Below are 18,593 nucleotides of genomic sequence, written 5' to 3' on the forward strand. Positions count from 1 at the left end.
GGAAAACAAAACAAACCCGATAGAGCTGCAGCAGCGTGTGGACTCCATTGAAAAGTGGGCCTTATTATCTCTAACACGGGAGCCTACACGAGGTCCAGCACGAAGAGAGACGTATGCGGGGGCGTCCTTAAAGTGAGTAGGGCCGTTTCTGACCCGTTTTGTGCCCGGGCGTGGGGTGTTTGTTGGTCGGTGTTTTTGGAGGATTAGCCTCGGAGCTAACGGCAGGTCGGTTGTTGTTGTGTATCGGTGCTTCAGCTGGGATGAGGAAGGGGGCGGACGGAGGCCATAGTGACTGTGAGCTGCGGGTGAAAAGGAAACAAAACTGGCCAGTTCCGCGTTAAAACCCCCTCGGCCTTGGGCGAAGTAATCACTGGCGGTGTGTTGGTGTGTGTCTCCGCACCTCGTCGATCTCTTGCGGGGAGAGTTTTTTTTTTTAATGTGCAGAAATGGAGCAGCTCGCTGCCGCTTCAGGATGAGCTGATATGCATTTTGGGGATAAATCTGTCAAAAATAACATCCGGCTGTTTTTATCTGATGTATCCCCCGTAAAGTGAGTCTCATTTGAAGTGGGGTTACATGTCTTAACTCAGGGTTATAGTTGGTTAAAAGCTGCACTTATGTAAGAAGATCGGCTTGTACTCTACTTTTAAACTTATCCTGCACCTCTTCTAATGCACTCACAACCATTTAACCTTTCAATAAGATGTATAGTAGAACATTAGTGAGCTGTATTTGTGGTAGGAAAAGCCTCGGTGGGCCAGCGAAATGCCAAACACTGACTTTTTGCAGGCAGAGCAGCCCGAGCAGGTACACGCCCCCCAGCACTAAACACAGCCACTGCTGCTGGACGAAAAAAAAAAAAAAAACTCGACACAGCCAGAAATTTCCATGTGATCTAAGGTAAATAATACACCCGAACCAGAATTATGTTTCCACATAGGTGATCTCACGAGTGTGGATTTCTTTAGGATGATAGATTAGTTTGGATTTTCAGCTGAAAAACAAACAAACAAACAAACTGCTGTAGAGTTTATCCACCGACTTGATTAGATAAGCGTTAGAATTGGTGTTTCTTCTGAAATAAAAACACTAATGAAAGTCTCGGGTTGGCGTATAGTGCTGTGTTGCATTCACGTTTTGTGGTAGGTGGGATATTTGACTTTAAATATCTTTTAAATATAGCTATCTAGGCCACGGGCATGTAGGCCTCCAACTTGTTTATCTTCTGCCTCAACCTAGATTGAGACGGGCTGTTTATTATGAAGCAGCTCCTGTGATTGACGGCGTTCACAGCCACTCTGACACAACTGGAGGCGGGATATCGTCTGCGCTCGACCAATAAGAGTTAGAGATTACGTGGGTGTTGGCACAAAGGGTTAGATTGAGGTTTTGTTTTGCTTTGCTGAGGATCTGTGCTGAGTGCAGAGACTGGGAAGATACTGGTGACATTTATGGCTTTATTGGTGTTTATAATAGGTCGTTTGTAATCTACACCTACCTGTTAAATGATGGTGATAGTTGTAATGTAGACGTTTGTGCTCTTGTGCTCTGCTTCTCTAAAACAAGTGAATGCATTACATAGAGAGGCAGGGGTGGGATTTTTAAGGGTTTTTTTTTAGAGATTATGTTTAAATACCTTTCATATTTTCAGTTTCTACTTCTGCCTCACACCTTTCGGTGTAGTGTTTGTGCTTGTCTGTTGGTATTGAGCTGTTTATGTAAGGTTTTTGGGAAACTGCAGCTCATTGTGCTTTCATTCATCAGCTGATGCAGTGTCTGTACCAGAGCTGGTCATCCATTACTGTTGCTTTGTAACAGTAAGGGGTGGAATAAAAAATAAACCTTACACGCATGTGCTGGTACCACATATCAGTCAGGTCATCACATGCATCAGAATCAATATACTTTTTTTTTTCTCCCATGTACGTAGTTATACTTTATCATAAATTGTTTGCAGTCATGTCCTTGCATGCTTATAGCAGACGTTCTCCTGTCATTTGGAGACGTTTTTCGCTGTTTTCCGCTGTTTTCCGATGTTTTGTTGATCAGAGGATTAATCGAGAAATTAACAGATTAATTGATAATAATAATAGTTGTTAGTTGCAGCCCTAGTTGTCACCATGAAAGCGCTGTTGTTTGTGCATTATTCCCGAATCAGTCCTTTTTCACAGCAGACATGAAATGGTAAATGGCTGCATTTAAGTAGTACTTTTATCCAAAGGGCTTTACAATTTGCATTTTATTTCTACAATTTACAGTTTCTCATTCACAAACACACTCGTACACTGTTGGCAGTGAGCTACCGTGCAAGGTGGTGGCCTGACATTCGGGAACCATTTGGGGTTCAGCCTCAGGACGTGTGGACAGGAGGAACTGTTGTTCGAACTGCCAATCTTGTCATTAGCAGACGGCCCACCCTGCCTCCTGACACACAGCTATGACCTGTCTTACCCGGGAAAAGCACAGGTTAACCTAATAACATTAATAACAATGGCTCGGTTTCATTAACAGTTACAGTGATGCGAATTACACTTGTGTTTGAAAAGTCAAAATGTTTGTTGTGAAAAACATATATGTAACTTTAGTTTCAGTCCACATTTTCTTCCTCTGATCAGGTGTGTTGTTCCCACTGCAGTCACCCTGTGTGCCGCCTGAGGGGGGGACCCCCCAGTTTGGGCACCGCTGACCTACAGTAATCTTTCTGTACAGTGGGTAGTAGTTGTGTTACAGAGATACTGTGGACTAGAACACACATCTGAACTGAAGAGGTGACATCTATCTATTGTGACATATGTTTAATAGTTGTTTCTCACATGCTGAACACAGGGACACCGTGAGCTGTAGAGTTTAGTACGAGTGAGGAAATCGATGATGTTACAAAAATAAACCCCTCAAATTCAGTTTATCCTTTATTTTATGAATATACACCCGAGTGGTTCTGAATGTGCTGTCTTAAGAGCTGTTAATAGTACTCTGGTGCAAAGGGCTGCTCAGTGAGCGGAAAAAAGAATTTGCGCATGTAGTGCACCTTGGTCTGTCTCACTAACCGTGACCCACAACCGTACACTAATTCTGTGAAATCGCTTTAATTCATCTTTTCTGTCTAGCAGGACTGGGTGATATTACTGAGATCAGCATCATGACATAAATACAGATATTTTCTTCCGATCAGTCACCTATAAAATAGATAGATAGATATATACTTTATTCATCCCCTAGGGGAAATTCACAAGGAAGTTTTGATTATGTTTGTATGTCTTGTAATTACAATTAACTTGAAGTCATTAATTTTAACATTTTTATGCCTCTGCTTGGTAACAGCCATGACCAGAGGCATTATGTTTTCGTGTTGTCCATCAGTCACATTCTCGTAAAGGGGATTTATCAGGAATAGCTTGAGGGAATTTCTTCAAATTTGGCACAAATGTTCAGTGGGACTCAAGGATGATGTGATTAGAATTCTCTGTAAAGCAATGAAAGATGATGATGAGGCTGTGATCATAAATCACGATACGATTCCACTGAAGGTCGACACATAATCGATACATGGCAGAAACAGACAGTTGTCACTTTATACCACATAATGGCAGGATAAAAATGAGCATATGAATAAATGATGAAAAACCTCCACCTTTAAGGACAGTCGGCAGTGAGTGAGCACCCACATTCTGTTTGTCTGTTGCCACCCAGTGCAGCCACATTTAGGATTTGTGGATCAGTGACCTTCCATGATATTTGCAGAGACTTTCTCACATGTTCTTTTTTAGTAAACAGTAAACATCTTCTGCTTATTACCTCTGTAGGGATCAGGAGCTGACTGGTATCAGTAGGTAAGACACTGCTGATTGGCCTACTTGGCTCCTGTCCAGTGTTGTGAGGCGGAGAATGTGAGCTGTTTGCATGATAGTGGAGCTATGAGATTAGCACAGCACAGTCACAACAACACTCCTCTCTTTTTGTTCAGAGGAGTACAGTACTACAGAGAAGTAGTAGTAGTACTTGGCTGTAGAAAATGTTATATTTATTGCCCCCGTTTTTGCCCAGATCTGATTGTGTGTGAAGATTCAAAGATAAAAGTTACTGTTGAATGATGTTTCCAAGCATGAGTCTTGGTTAACCTGTATATTTAGGAATGCAGGTAATTAGTACTGTTATCTGTGCTGAATCTATTGATTGATTGATTTTTTTTTTTCAGTACACCCCAAATATTATATGTTCACTTAGTGTGGCATGCTATTACAAAACCCAAATTTATAATGATAATGATGAAACTTAACACTTCATATTTGTCGCTTCTAACGAGCATTGTTCGTTTTATGGCATCGTTTACTTGATAAATGTTAATTAATCAGTTGACATTTGATTCTTGTTTCTGAGAAACAAGCAACAGAAACGAGCGGTTGGGTGAGTCCATTTTGAGCATAGGCGCATGTGTGAATCTGTCATCGACACAGGAAACCATACATTTGTGGAGAGATTTCATCGTGACCTTGCATGTTAAACTTAGTTGTCAGCGTCAGAAGACGCCATGAAGAACAAAAGCAAGTTTTGTAAACCGTGTAAGAAGACAGATGATATGTCCAACATGTGAGCTGCAGCAGTAGAGAGTGATGTACCCACAGTGCATCGTGACGGCATAATCAAAAGTCAATCAAATTACTGAGAGTGAGGGGGTTGTTTATTACCTGAGCTGGAAGGGCAAAAGCCAGCGCTTGTTTCAGACTCAGCTAAAATCCTTTCTGCACTTCTTAGATGTAAACATGATCCTGCTTCATCAGTTTATCTTTCTTTAGTGAACATTGCTCTGTGTAAAAGGGGTTTTTGTTTGTCATAGCCTGAGAAAGAGAAAAAAACGCTGTGCAAGAACTTTGACAAAAGCCCACAGGTTGGAGAGTTGAGACCCTAAAACAGGCTAAATCCCAAGCTATAAGAGTTAAAAGAAAAAGATCTAATGCTGGCAGTTTTCATCTCTGAACTAAGTCTGACCAGACCCTGAGAGAGAAATTCAGCTCGAATCTTTTGGGGCCTGTCAGGCTCGGTCATAAATATCCGGCTCTACATCACAGCCTGTGTCAGCTACTGAGCGGTGAGTTGGATTGTATTAAACTCTGCTACTGGAAAATATTCAGTGCAGCTTTGACTGGGGAGGTGAGAAGTGCTCTGACTCCTTTTCTGCATGTTTGTAAGAGCCCTGGTTGTGAACAGAGGCTCTCTGTGATAGCACAGAGTCTGGATTAATTCTGTTGTTATTATTGTGTTCAGGCCATATGTTTCCTCATTCTGCTTCTGCTACAAGTGAAGCCAGACACAGCTGCCCAGGAAGGAAGTACAGATTGAGATATGGCAATAACCACAGTTTGTATTTTTGCAAGGCTTTTTGAAGTTTTTTAAATATATTGTTGGTCACTGAGAGAGTATGTGTGCACATGCATCTTGATATGCCTACAGTTGTGTGCTTGCATGTGCTTTGGTGGTTGTAAAGGTGTTGCTTTTACAAATGCTGTTGTACAAGTACTGTGCTTTGCCACTTCCTGTTTCTATGCAAAGTGAATATATATACACGGAGCAGATCTCAGGGGTGAGGAGTTCATGTGTCAGCTGTTCGCTTCATGGCTGTTCGCTTCAGATACTCATTTATTTGCGATGCAAAAGCAGCGAAGGGATCAAAGATCAGCCCGTGCGCTGCAGTTGGTAGGTGGTGCGGGAAAGTGAGCGAAGACAAGCAAGTAGAGAATTAAAACAAGCATGAGGGGATGAGTGAAGATAAAAATGAAGTTAAGTTTACGTTTGATGTATGGTTGACTCAGAGCAGATCAAACGCTCTCTGACTGAATGTGGGAAGGCAGCTGAGTTTGGAAAAGTCGGTGCTTTCCGAACGCACAACGGAGGCAGGGATTGGTGTGCACCACAAATTTCTCAGTAGCTTGTTCTTACAGAAACTTCCGGTAGCTGCCATCTCACCAGTCGCCACGCTTGGGGCTCTTTGTTAATGGACTTTCCAGGGTTGTATGTTGTTGTTAGAGACTGGACAAAAGCACAATGAAGAGTATTGTGCAAGTCATTTAATTACACACAGATATTCACCCATTCAGACAGAGATGACCAGATGCTCCGCCTCTTTCTATTCAACAAGAGCTGCAGTTATACCTTCTTTATTGTGAATATTTGATTCTGTTTTCTGTTTCGATCAGAGCTAGTTTGTACGAGGTCTTGTTCGACCATATTGAAAGCCAAAAGTGTTTATAGTTGTTCCAAATGGCCACAGAGAAGGTAGAGTGAAAAGCCGCCGGTCTTTGGGAGGTGGCAGACGTGTTATTCTTTAAATATAAGGATGGGAACAGCACGAATTTCAGCACGTCTCTCCTTGACGAAATTCATCTTGTTTAAATTGGATGTTCATTTCGTCATAATGAAAAAAGAGCACTAGAGAGAGAAGTTTAAGCCCAGGTTCCTTTCTCACCGCGGCACAGCTGGTCAGTCGTGGCGTGAGGTGGGTGTGAATGTCTGATTGTTGGTTTCGGAAAGATACAGAAATAGTATGACACTGCTTCCCCTAATATGACATCCGAGAGGCACGATGGGAGGGGGTTTCCGAATTACTTTGACCATCCGACAAGCAGCTCTGAAGGAGTAAACCAGCGGCTTTAACTTGTGTTAATGTGTAGCATAGGTTATCTATGATGATGATGCACAGCAGTTAAAAGTGAGCCCTCTTCATGAAACCTCTCCGCTCAGAGACAGCTGGCTAATGCGCTAATCTTGCTTCATGATACAGGGCCCCGAACATCAGAGTATATTTAGGCCTTATGCCTGTGAAAGCGTAAGCGAACAAGAGGGGCCGATGAGGAATGATGAGATCATGATGGACTAGCTTGGTCCAGTGCTGTGTTGACTTTACATCCAGCACTGGAGGTGCAGACAGAAGGCCCAGCCTCCCATCCAGCAGTTATCAGTAAACAGAGGGAGGCCTGGAGGCAACAGTTCAGCATATTTAGAAGCACTGGGACAGCGTTTCCCATGATATGTTCCTTCAAAAATACAGAAGCTATTTTTGTGACAAACAAAGGCCTGGCTGTTTTTACAGTTGAGAAGGACCAGTACAGGGAGAACAGGGTTTTTTTTTAAAAAAACCTGAAGGGCAATTACCAGTTAGCATCTGAAGTCCACAAGCGACCTAGCAACCAAAATTCACTCCCCAGTTCAGTGAATAGGGGGCGATGATGAGTTATCTTCCCTGTGAAATGGTGTCTGTTTAATAGAAGGTTGCACGCACACACCTTTTATAGGAAACACTGATCGTTTACACACTTGTTTATGTAGCAGAGAAGGTGGAAACCTGCATGGCTGGCAGTGAATGGACACTGATAATCAATAATGACATAATTTTTAATAAGAAGGATTATAATTCCCAACTAATAAAATGTTGTTGAATGCCTGCTAGCTCCTGCTCCTGCTTTTCTCCACAGTGTCTGTGTAAATTGCACCTGGCCAGTTCTGGTCTGACACGCTGTTAGAGCCGCCTTGCATTAGAAAATGGGTTATTATATCCTCCACACTCATAGCAACTTTATAGAGGACGGACTTGATGTGTACCTGCAGGTGCAAAGGAAACAGACTGTTTTTTTTTTTTTAACCACACGTTGCTTTCATTCACTCCCACTTTTTATATCAATAGCTCTCATGGTATGTTTCGGAGAGACCCTTCGTATAAACTACTTTGTAAGTTATAATTATGGTTGGATAAATAATCGGTACACTGATATATTCTGTTAAACTATGTAGATCTTTATTGCCCCCACATGGCAGTTTGTTTGCAGCAAGATTTAAAGCGATTCACCACAACAAAACATTTAACCAAAGCGTATGAATCAGCTTGCAATCATGAAAGAGAAAGCGATGCAGGCATATAAATAGCTGCAAATACTCAGAGGAGAAAGGGGCCTTGTTGACATACACTCAAACAAACATACCTTATAAACCTGGGCATCCAGTAGCTAATTTCAGAGCATAGTTTAATAATCCTCTGCAATGTGAGCTCTAGTGAAATGTTGTTGACAAACTGGCACCAACTTTGTTAACTCTGTATGTCGAAAAAGCCCAAGTCTTGACACATTTAAATTACTTTTTAAAATGTCCAGCCAACAGTTCAAATCCCAAAGATATTCAGTTTATTTTTGAAAACTTGGGAAAAGCAGCAAATACTAACATTTTCAAAGGAGGAACCAGTGATGTTTTTTTTCTTCTTAAAAAAAATACTTGAACAATTAATAATTAATGAAAATTTTAGAATAATTTTGGATTCAGCAGCGAATTCCTATGTGCCGATTTATCATTCTCATGTCTTTTTTTTTTATTAAATGTTGCTGTTTAGTTCCTTCTATTTTGCAAACTGTTAACATCACACACTTCATCATCCTCTTGCAGTTTGGTGTGAGAGTAACAAACAGACTTAGCGGCTGTGGTTAAAATGTTCTTGCATGTTACTGGAGGGTTGTTTCTTCGTTTCCTTCTCTTTTGATTCTTATGCTACTGTTCTCTCTCTCTCTCTTTTTCACACAGACCTAAAGCATACAGAGAACCACACCAGACCACAACAGGACCAACTGACCCAACCAGGTTGAGCCCAGTTACTGACTCCCTCCCTCTCCCCCTCCCCCCACAGCCTTGCAGGCTGAATACACCAGCACTCTGCTGTCGTCTCCCTCAGCAGTAATTTATTGTGCTGATCAGACAACCTCACACCACTGGGACTGGACAGGAGACCCAGAGGTTCCCCCCGCTGGAGCTCAAAGCTGTGCCTGGCGATGCCTCAGGTAAGAGGGGCAGCGGAGGGAGGGAAAGTGTACCGTCACTGCCACACAGGAAGACACGTTTCCTCCCACAGATGGCTGGACAGCTTGGAAATTTGATCATTTCCAGCTGCTGAGTATTTGGGGAATCGACCAAAATGTCTGAAACAGTATGAGAAACCATGATGTTGTTAAACCCTGGTAGATAATTTTTTTAGTTACAGGAAATTATAGTATATAATTTCTCCAGTGAAAAAATGGAAACAAAGGAGCTTTTCAATAACGAGATGCAGACAGACGGTATCATAGATTTGAAAGACAGTTCAGTTCAGTAGTGTTGAGGGAGGCCAGTGACTGACCCTGGTTCAGTGTGACGTCTGTGGACACTGCATCCAAACAGCTGCTGGCGGCAGATGGGCTAACAGAGAATGAGTTGGTGAATGAATATGTGAATTCTGGATCCTTATAAAAATATGTGCAAAATGATAATGAGTGTGAACATGATTTGTTTTTTTTTCTGTGGTGCTGAATTAATAGACACATTGCATAGTCGGCCTCAGGAGTAGATGATCCTGCCCCCCCCCCCCCCCCCCCCCCCCCCCACCTCAGGGGTTTTCTTTTTCAAATGATCCTGCTCTTCTTTCCCTTTGGCTCATTCTCTATCACATTATCATTCATACTAGATACTACAGTCACATAAAAAACAATTACTCAGCAGTATGTGGTATCTTAGATCAAGAAACGGTGTTACTTAGGCAATTTAGATTCGAATACAGATGGGAGAAAGGCAAAGAAAGAACTTGGTTTATCAGATTTAGGTTTTGGTGATGGCGATGTCTATTATATGTTTTGTTTTTTGTTTTTTTTTTTAGTTTTTTTTCCCTGTTGTGTTGCAGCCCAGCGTCAGTGGGATGGAGCCTCCCTTTGGGGACGCCTTTCAGAACTACTCATTTGCTGACCAGGCCCTGACCAGCACTGAGCTGCTCGCCACCAGCTCTGACCCAGATTTCATGTACGAACTGGTGAGTGTCTACACACACACACACACAGATACACACACACACACACACACACACACACACACACACACACACACACACACACACACACACACACACACACACACACACACACACACGCAGTCAGACACACACACTCATCTACCAAGACAGGCATCAGGCCTTGTTAACCATCCTTTGAGCCTCTGACTTCTTTTAAAAATCAGTCACAGCTGCTCGCACTGTGCTGTCACTGAGTTGCATCTGAATGAGGGATCCGAGTTTAAAGGTCAATAGCCCAAATTCAGCTTAGTTTTTTAGCCATATTAATGTGTTGGAAACATAAATTAATGGGAATGTTGACTACTGTTAAGTGCAGATATTCCCCTCTTATAGGTTTTTATTGTATAAGTCAGTCTCCTTAAGGCAATTTGCTGTGTGTCGCAGATAGAAAGACACACTGATGTTGAAGACACAGCAGTGACCCCTCACACTGCTGTGTCTTCAACATCGTATCTCAGTACTGTTGTTGTTGTTGTCGTTGTTGTCGTCTGCTGGTTTGAGTTTAGTTCTACTTCCTGTTCGTACTGTGAGATATCAGTCTCGTTGCACTGTTTACTGATCGCTGTCAGCCTTGTCGGAGCTGTGTGAAGTTTCTGCTGATGCTGACCGAACATTTCCTGCTTCTGCCACTTCACATTAAAAGCTCTCCACTTGCACATCAGCAGTAACCTTTTTATTGTGAAGCAGCCACGCTGTATGCAGTTAGGATATGAGAGAGTTAGCAGAGCTTTCTTAGTGGCGCTGGTCTTCAAAATTTGGCTTTTAGGTCAGTGGATCAGTTTTAAAGATTGCTGGGAAGAATGGTTAGTAGAAACAGAAACTGTGTCACTGAGATGATCGATGAAGAGCTGCAGATGACAGCCTCTTGAAGTGGTTAGCGAGTTTTAGCACACCTCCAGTGTGTCATCAAGGTAAACAACTGGTTTGACCTTCCCGTGCCGTGCAGTGGAAAAACACTCTCACAACTCACAATTGCTGCAGACAGGGATACTCAAGCTGAGCTCTTATTATTAAAAAAAAAAAAAAAAAGAAAAAGGTTACATGGTGCAAAGCACACAAGCTCCAACAAACGCCGGATGCTAATTCAAAAGAAACATAGCACAGAGAATTTTTTTGTTTGTTTTTGTTTGTATTTTTTTAACTTCTTAAAATTCAATTAGATAAAGGACTACAAAAACTAAATCAATATTACAGTCAAAAGTTTTACACATAAATAGAATAAAGCCATTTTTTATGTTTTTGCTAACACACAGCTGCTTTTTTCTGCTATAGCGCATTCAGATGTTTGCAGAGCTTCCCAGCAGCAGACTTTGTGTGACCCTGTGCCTTTTTCACTCCTTATGTATGTCAGTGAAGTCACTCATACACTCATACAATATTTCCAGTCATGCGTTATAGATACTTTTGATTCCCTCACCTTTTACAGTGGTTTCTCGCCATAGCAGAACTAATGTTGAGAGATGTATGAATTTAAATTACACCGAGAGGAACTGTAAATAAATATTTGCATGCGGTCAGCTCACATGCCAGCGTGGCATTTTAAACAGTGATCCGTGTCTAATTGTTTAGCAGGCGTGTGACATTTGCCAGGCTCACTGGCAGGTGATGTGAGGCAGCTTTAAACAGACAGCTCACCTGTCACCACTCGCACTGTCAGCCGCAGGTGTCCACCTCAATTTACTGTCCGCTGCAGATTAAACAATGGTGATTCACTGCAGCGCTCTCGATTTCTTGCACCATAGTAACACATTAATGTGTAGAATGACCTGTCATCTGCTTCATCCCTTCAGTGAGTTTTCACTGTGGACACATAATGACATCTGTAAACTTTGTTGTGTTTTTTTATGCGTTAAAACTATTTTTACAATATTTTGTTATGATCGAGAGGACATGCAAGAAAGGTCAATAAAGGCTGTATTTTCTGCAGCTGTCAAATGCTTCCAATGTTGACAGATATCCGATTGTGTTATTTTACAGATCCACGGATCACATTGATATGTTGGTTTGGGAATTTTAAATGTGAAAGAGGAATCAACTGGGAAACATTGTCAAGACAGCAGAGTAAAATCACTGGCGAGCAGCAGCCTCCTCTCTCTGATATTTGTAGCAGACAAATCACATGGAAAGCCAAATCCGTTATATCAAATCCAGACCATCTTCTCCTTGAGGAATTTGACATCCTCCCCTTTGGTCAGAGAGACAGGTTTCCAAAAATTAGATGCAACAGGATCAAGTTTTCATTTATCCCATGTGCAACAAGTGCTCTCAATTTCAATACTTTTTAAAAAGCCTCTTAATTCCTCACACAACTTAGCATTTTATTTTTCTGATTATTATTCTTTGGGTCGCTTTTTTCCTTTCTTTTATCATACACCCTTTATTCTGCTCTGAATTACGTGCATAATACCAGCACTTTCAATGCCTCCAGTTGTCTAGTTGTGTTTTTATTGTGTTTCATGTTTTTGTGTCTTTTGCTGCCTTGTTTCACTTTATTCTTGGCAAATCCAGACCTGCCTGACAAAATAGTAATTCGTCAGCTCCGGAAACCTTCATCTACTAGGCGTATGCTGATATGAATTTGTAGTGCAGCTATCTTGGCCAAAAAATCCATTATGACAATGTTGTACAATCAAAGCCTTCAGACTGTGATAACCAGTGAGCTGAGGTGGTCTTTAAATGTGTTGTTAGGTTGGTTGTACTGTTCTGATATTTCCAACTCTAGCCGCCACTTGGAAAACATTTCCATGTTTTTGCAGCTTTATTTAATTTATTTTTCAATCAAATACATATAAAACACAGTTGCTTCCATACAGTTTATTTTGATGGACATGTGCGGTCCTGATGTCCTCTTTTTTTTAATGGAGAGTCTTAAATTTTTGAATTAGCTTCATCTTAGGCTTAGCTTCATCTTTGATGGGGAAAAACCATGACAAATTTGAATTTCTTGTGGCCACGCCACATATGTTTGGCACAAGAGGGGCTCCCTCGTTTGTTTGGGAGCCCCTCGATGGGACAAAAGAACTCTTTAGGATCCTCAGCCATTTTCTAAGGTTCTAAGTAGCGTCTATTTTCTATGATTTCTGAGATTTTTCGGACATGAGAGTCAGTCACGCTGAATCTATGTTTGCAGTTATAAGTTTTTGGTTTGGGTTCTTAAATATCCTTGTGCAAGTTAACGAAATCCTCCATATACACTAAAACCTCAACAACTAAAACTAAACTCAATAAAATTTTAGCTAGAACATCATCAAGCCACCACCTGCTCGACTCACCTCCATCTTTTCTTTCTCTCTGTAGGACAGAGACATGACCCACCGGCAGAGCCCCTGTGGGGACAGCGTGGTGGGGGTTGGGGATGGAGGAAAGGAGGTGGAGGGCTGTATGGATCAGCTCATGGGTCTAGGCGAGTGTGAGACGGTCTACAGCAGCTCAGCGTTCGAACAGTGGGACTCCTACTGGGAAGACCTCACCAGGTACTGCATTATTTATTTATGTGCTGGAGCTTATTTTTAGATCAAGTTAAAAACAACAGAAAGTAAATAAGATGTGATTCATTTAATGAAAATATAATGACATGCGTGTTTCACCCCGGAACATAAAACCGAGAAAAGCAGCAAGTCCTATCATTTGAGAAGCTGGAAGCGCAAACTTGTCATCGAAGAAAAAGATCGTTATATTGTGATGTTTGTTGCAGCTCCACTGCTTTACCTTCGAAACACAGCTCCAGACTGCCAATACGTTCAACCCATCTTTGGCACAGTAGCCTACAGTGTTGATAGGCTATTACTTGTGACATGTAACCAATCAGAGAGGCAGTCATGTCGGCGGCTAAGTAGCGCATTTTTAAAATTAATTTTAAAAAATTAAGATAATCGGGCCGGCCGATAATCGGTCAACCCCTAATCCTGATGCTTTGCTGCGAAAATAGTTTGTGTACCCTCTTCTCTGATGGCGAGTGTGAGCTGAGGGGAGACAACAGCGTCTGAAGTCTGAAGGCAATTAAAACTGAGGTGGAACAGTGCTGGCTGCTGTGGGGTTGGGGGAATCTGCTGCTGACAGGGTTGATTGAGGTCATGTTTAAGTGGAACAGATGAAAGTGCTGTATCTTTTGACTAATGAGTGAGTCATTCTTTTATAACTGTCCAGACTAGTTCCACGCAGCCGTTTGGTAGCTCTCATGTGTTATGGAAAATATTTGTGGACGTCTGTAAAGAGATTAAAGCCGACAGTGTCTGTATGGATGTCAAAACTATAACTACCAGATGTAGAGCTAAGGCAGCCTCTGAGCTCTCTGCTTGCCGCTGGGATCTATTTGTATCTTGTGGTATGAAGACGTTTTACTGTCGTCAGGTTCACTTGTTACAAAAGTTGAAAACCATAAACTTAACACACACAAAAATCAGAATCTTTCAGGTGAAAAAACAAACACCAACAAGTTCAGATGTGCTCTATTGGCGTTGAATGTTGTATGTCCGATGTTATCATGTGCCATTGCCGTTTCAAACAGCAGCTGCCTTCAGAGAAAAGCACTTCCAGGCATAACTTTTAAGTCTCAGTTTGGCTCCTACATATTGGTCAAAGTGCATTTACATCTAGGGCTCCAAGGATAGAGTCCAAGATATAATCTTCAAATGTCTTCTTTTGGAAGACAGTGGAATTCAGCACTTTACGTCTGTATGTTTGAATTTCAAACATACAAAAGAAAATAATAGAGAATAATTTTTACTCTCGTCAACAATTGCTCTTCAAATATTATGAAAATGTAACAAGATTGCATAATCGAGAGAGATTGTCATTTGTTTCTGTCAGCCATTATCCCATCTTCTCTTTATTAAAATGCAAACAGGAAACTTTTTTTGTTGCCTACAAATTCAGATTTAGACCAAAAAGAAAAAGCGGGTATATACAATGACTAAACAATAAAAGCTTTCACGGTTGATAGACCTGTATGTTTCTTTGCTCACAGATACACACGGCTGGCCAGCTGTGACATCTGGGGCACCAAAGAGGTGGATTTCCTTGGATTGGATGACTTCTCTAGTCCCTACCAGGATGAAGAAGTGATCAGTCGAACCCCAACACTGGCTCAGCTCAACAGCGAGGATTCGCAGCCCGTGTGTGAGGCGCTCTACCCTCCCGCTGACCTGACCCTGCCTGCCCCCCAGCCTCAGCCTCAGTCCTCCCAGTTTCCCAGTCACAGTAAGAGACCCCTGGTCCCCGGCCAAGGATCCGGCCCCGGCTCTACACGGCCCTCCCCAAGCTCCACATCCTCATCCCGTCCTTCCCGCAGTTTTCTCCCAGACTTCCCCGAAGGCTCCCAAAAAGCCACCAGACCTGTGCCCTCCAGCACTGAGACTATGGCTAAGACCCAGAGCCACCTCAGTCTCACCCAGGACCATGGCCAAGCTCAAAGCAAGTCCCAGGGACGAGAAACCAAGATGATAGCCCCAGCTTCCCATGGCTCTGACTTTGTGCGGAAGGCCAAAGTCCGTGTGAGTGCTGTGCAGAAAGCTCAGCCTGACATACCCTCCCAGACAGATTTTGAGAGGTCAGATCCACCTCTCTCCCAGGCCCAAGATGAAAAGGCTTCCACTTCAGCTAGCACCACCTTGGTGGGACTTCCTGTTTCTACACCTGGTGGCTCCGGCAGCCTGACAAGCTTTGAGAGGAGGGCAGAGGGGGCGGCGAGAAGAGAGATGCCTGTAGGCTGGTCTGCCGCTGTGCCTCAACTAGTAGAGGCAAGCCAGACCCTGGACAGCAGCACCTCTGGGCTTGTGAGCAGTGGCGATAGTGTAGCAGGGGCTAGCGGCGGCGGCGTTCTTGTTGTCGAGGGCGTGGAGAAGAGCAAGGAGGAGGAACACAACTACTCTCTGTTCCTGACCCGCAGCCGACTGGCCGGCAGAGCCCACTCCCAGCTGGAGGAGGACGAGGAAGAGGAGGATGAGGAAGAGGCAGAGGAGGAGGAAGGCGATGGGCTGGAGCTAGACGATGAAGACCACGATGAGGGCTTCGGCAGCGAGCACGAGCTGTCTGAGAATGAGGAGGAGGAGGAAGAGGAGGAGGACGAAGACTATGAAGCAGACAAGGATGATGACATGAGTGACGCCTTCTCTGAGCCAGGTAGCTATCATGGTAGCGTGTCTGGTTTACATACAAACAAACAAACGTAATTATTACCTTTCTTTCTTTCCCTGTTTCCCCTTAATTTTCCTTTTTTTGGTCTTTCTGTTACTTTAATTTTGTCCCTGTTCTCCTGTCTCTCACCCCCGACCAGGCTGTGACATGGAGCTGATGGAGGACATTAAAGGCCTGACAGCAGGAGTCTCCAGCAGAAAGAGAGGCAAGCGCCGCTACTTCTGGGAGTACAGCGAGCAGCTCACCCCTTCTAAACAGGAACGTATGCTTAAGCCGTCTGAGTGGGACAGACACACGCTGCCTAGCAACCTGTACCAGAAGAACGGGCCTCTTCACGGTACACACACAACGCACACACATATATATTTAATTTCACTGCCTCAAACTCGGCATAAAACTTCATTCATCACTTCAGTCATATATGTCTTGAGTGTGGTGTAAGCAGAATCTTTCAGTAGTACGGTTATGGTTTGGATTTTCCTCAGTAGAAGCTGTTCACAGCATGTTTGAGTGATATTACAATTTAAGTCATCATAAAAGGCTCATATCTCATTTCTCACATAAAAGGCACAGGCCTGCACCTTTTTGAAAAAAAAACAAAAAACAGTGGAAATGAAAATCTCATTAATTGAATTTCTACAGGCTCCAAAGCTTTTCCCGTGCATTCATGTCCATATTTATTTAATCCTTTTGTTTGAAAATGAATTTGGTTTGAGGATGTAAAGGATGATTCATGTTTGCATTTTCATTTATTGACTGTTTTGAAAAAGAAAAAGCACTTCAAGCTTGTGGCATTTTAAAATACAGTCATAACAGGGGAGCTGTGGTCCAACACACAGTGATTATTTACTTTGTTGCTGAACCCAGACCTGTTAGAGATCCACCACAGGTCTCACCAGCTGTGACTAAATGGAAAATGACATTTAAAAATCAGTTTGCTGCTGGCAGCAGTGAGAAAAGGTTTAAATCCTCTGAGAAATGTTCAGTGAACAGTGAAAGAGTGAAGATTTCACATGATGTAGAAAATTCAAATGGGTTTTCCCACTCTTTGCAAGCACTTCAAAATGAAGAGAGGAAAAAGTGGGGTTTCAGCTGATAGATACATGATTAATTTCTTATTCAGATCACAGATTATTTAACAAAAATTAACTAATATTAACTTGATAAACAAAAAGAAACAAATCCAAAAAATAGTAACAACACTTGCAGTTGTCTAGTTGTTTGTTTTATATTGAGTGGGAATCACTCCTTTTGTTCATCGATTGTCACGCAGGAAAGTACATGCTGAAGAAATCACGCCGCACGGATGTGGAGGACCTGACTCCTAATCCACGCAAGCTTCTGCAGATCGGCACTGAGCTCCGCAAACTGAACAAGGTGATCAGCGACTTGACACCGGTCAGTGAGCTGCCGCTGACCGCACGACCCCGGTCCCGCAAGGAGAAGAACAAGCTGGCATCCAGGTAAAACGTGCACACGTAGAGTAGTTTACTAGTTTTATCCCACTTAAATCAGTGTAGTTTACAGTAGTTGTAGTCAAGATGCTAATTTGAGAGGAGTCTGTTGTGTTTTGTAGAGCTTGTCGTTTAAAAAAGAAGGCCCAGTATGAAGCAAACAAGGTGAAGCTCTGGGGACTCAGCACTGAGTATGGTACGTTTCTACTAAAGGCTTCATTTTTTTCAAGTTCATCAGCTTTGTTAGTTAATTTTTTATCAAATTTATTTTATTTCCTCTAAATTATATTTCTATTTCTTCTAAACCTAATGATGGTTATTGTATTTCATCTACCTGTATCTCTCTTTAAGCTTTGTCACATTTAAAATTTATCGTCTGAACCTTAAAAACGTCTTGATAAAGTCTTGTATTCCTGTCACCCACAAATATCAGTTTCTTGCAATTTGTCAAAATCCGTGACCTAAAGATGAACCAATATTTCGTGTTCAAGCTTCTGTGCTCTAACACATGTCTTCCTGTAGATCGCCTGCTGTTTGTGATCAATGCCATCAAGGAGGAGATTGTGGTGCGAGTCGAGGACTCTTCTCCGCGTCCAACCAACATGACTGACACTCTGGAGCGGCTCATCCAGGAGACGCTTGGTGAGAATCAAAGAGACGGACTACTGAGTCCTTTAAAGACAGTACCTTGTGAAGGATGAGCAAAAATGTATTTGAAATTATATTTAATTTAAAGCACTAGCTTCATTATCCTAACTAGGTTCCTGTTAACTGTTCTAAACTGTCTCTGCTGACACTTTGGACTGTTTATTACAAACCATGATCAAGTTCATATAATCTAATGCTTTTACCATCTAGTCAATTGAAATTCAAACACTGGGAGGTTAATTGCTCTTTATTTGAAGATTTAAACAATAAAAATTAAATAATACAGTCTGTCCACACTTTTATGGCAGTAAATAGGGTTTCCATAACCCATAATGATGAAGAAATATAGATTAAAGCTAAACTAATAAATAGGATTAAACAAAACAAAAACAGAGTAAAATTAAAATTTTATGAAAGAAGCTGGTAAATTGTTATCTCTAGGATTTAAAAACAAAAGTAGCTGGTATTAAGACAGTTCAGTCTGAACAGGCAGTAATTAATAACAA

At 42.1% G+C, this 18,593-nt stretch overlaps 1 protein-coding gene across 2 annotated transcripts in view; it reads left to right on the top strand.

Moving 5' to 3' along the window:
- crebrf (creb3 regulatory factor) overlaps positions 1–18,593 on the top strand; it is a 29,421-nt gene continuing 10,828 nt past the window's right edge. Inside the window, exons 1-9 of one of the 2 annotated variants that reach the window (XM_041050749.1) lie at positions 1–132; positions 8,560–8,813; positions 9,662–9,811; positions 13,148–13,323; positions 14,817–15,970; positions 16,125–16,322; positions 17,259–17,448; positions 17,562–17,635; positions 17,962–18,081. In XM_041050749.1, coding sequence (XP_040906683.1) covers positions 8,805–8,813; positions 9,662–9,811; positions 13,148–13,323; positions 14,817–15,970; positions 16,125–16,322; positions 17,259–17,448; positions 17,562–17,635; positions 17,962–18,081 — 2,071 coding nt within the window. In that variant the 5' untranslated portion in view covers positions 1–132; positions 8,560–8,804. The remainder of the gene's footprint in view (positions 133–8,559; positions 8,814–9,661; positions 9,812–13,147; positions 13,324–14,816; positions 15,971–16,124; positions 16,323–17,258; positions 17,449–17,561; positions 17,636–17,961; positions 18,082–18,593) is intronic. The other variant, XM_041050750.1, reaches the window with a different exon arrangement.

Source organism: Toxotes jaculatrix, chromosome 12 (genome assembly GCF_017976425.1).
Source record: "Toxotes jaculatrix isolate fToxJac2 chromosome 12, fToxJac2.pri, whole genome shotgun sequence".
In the NCBI taxonomy this organism is placed as follows: domain Eukaryota; kingdom Metazoa; phylum Chordata; class Actinopteri; family Toxotidae; genus Toxotes; species Toxotes jaculatrix.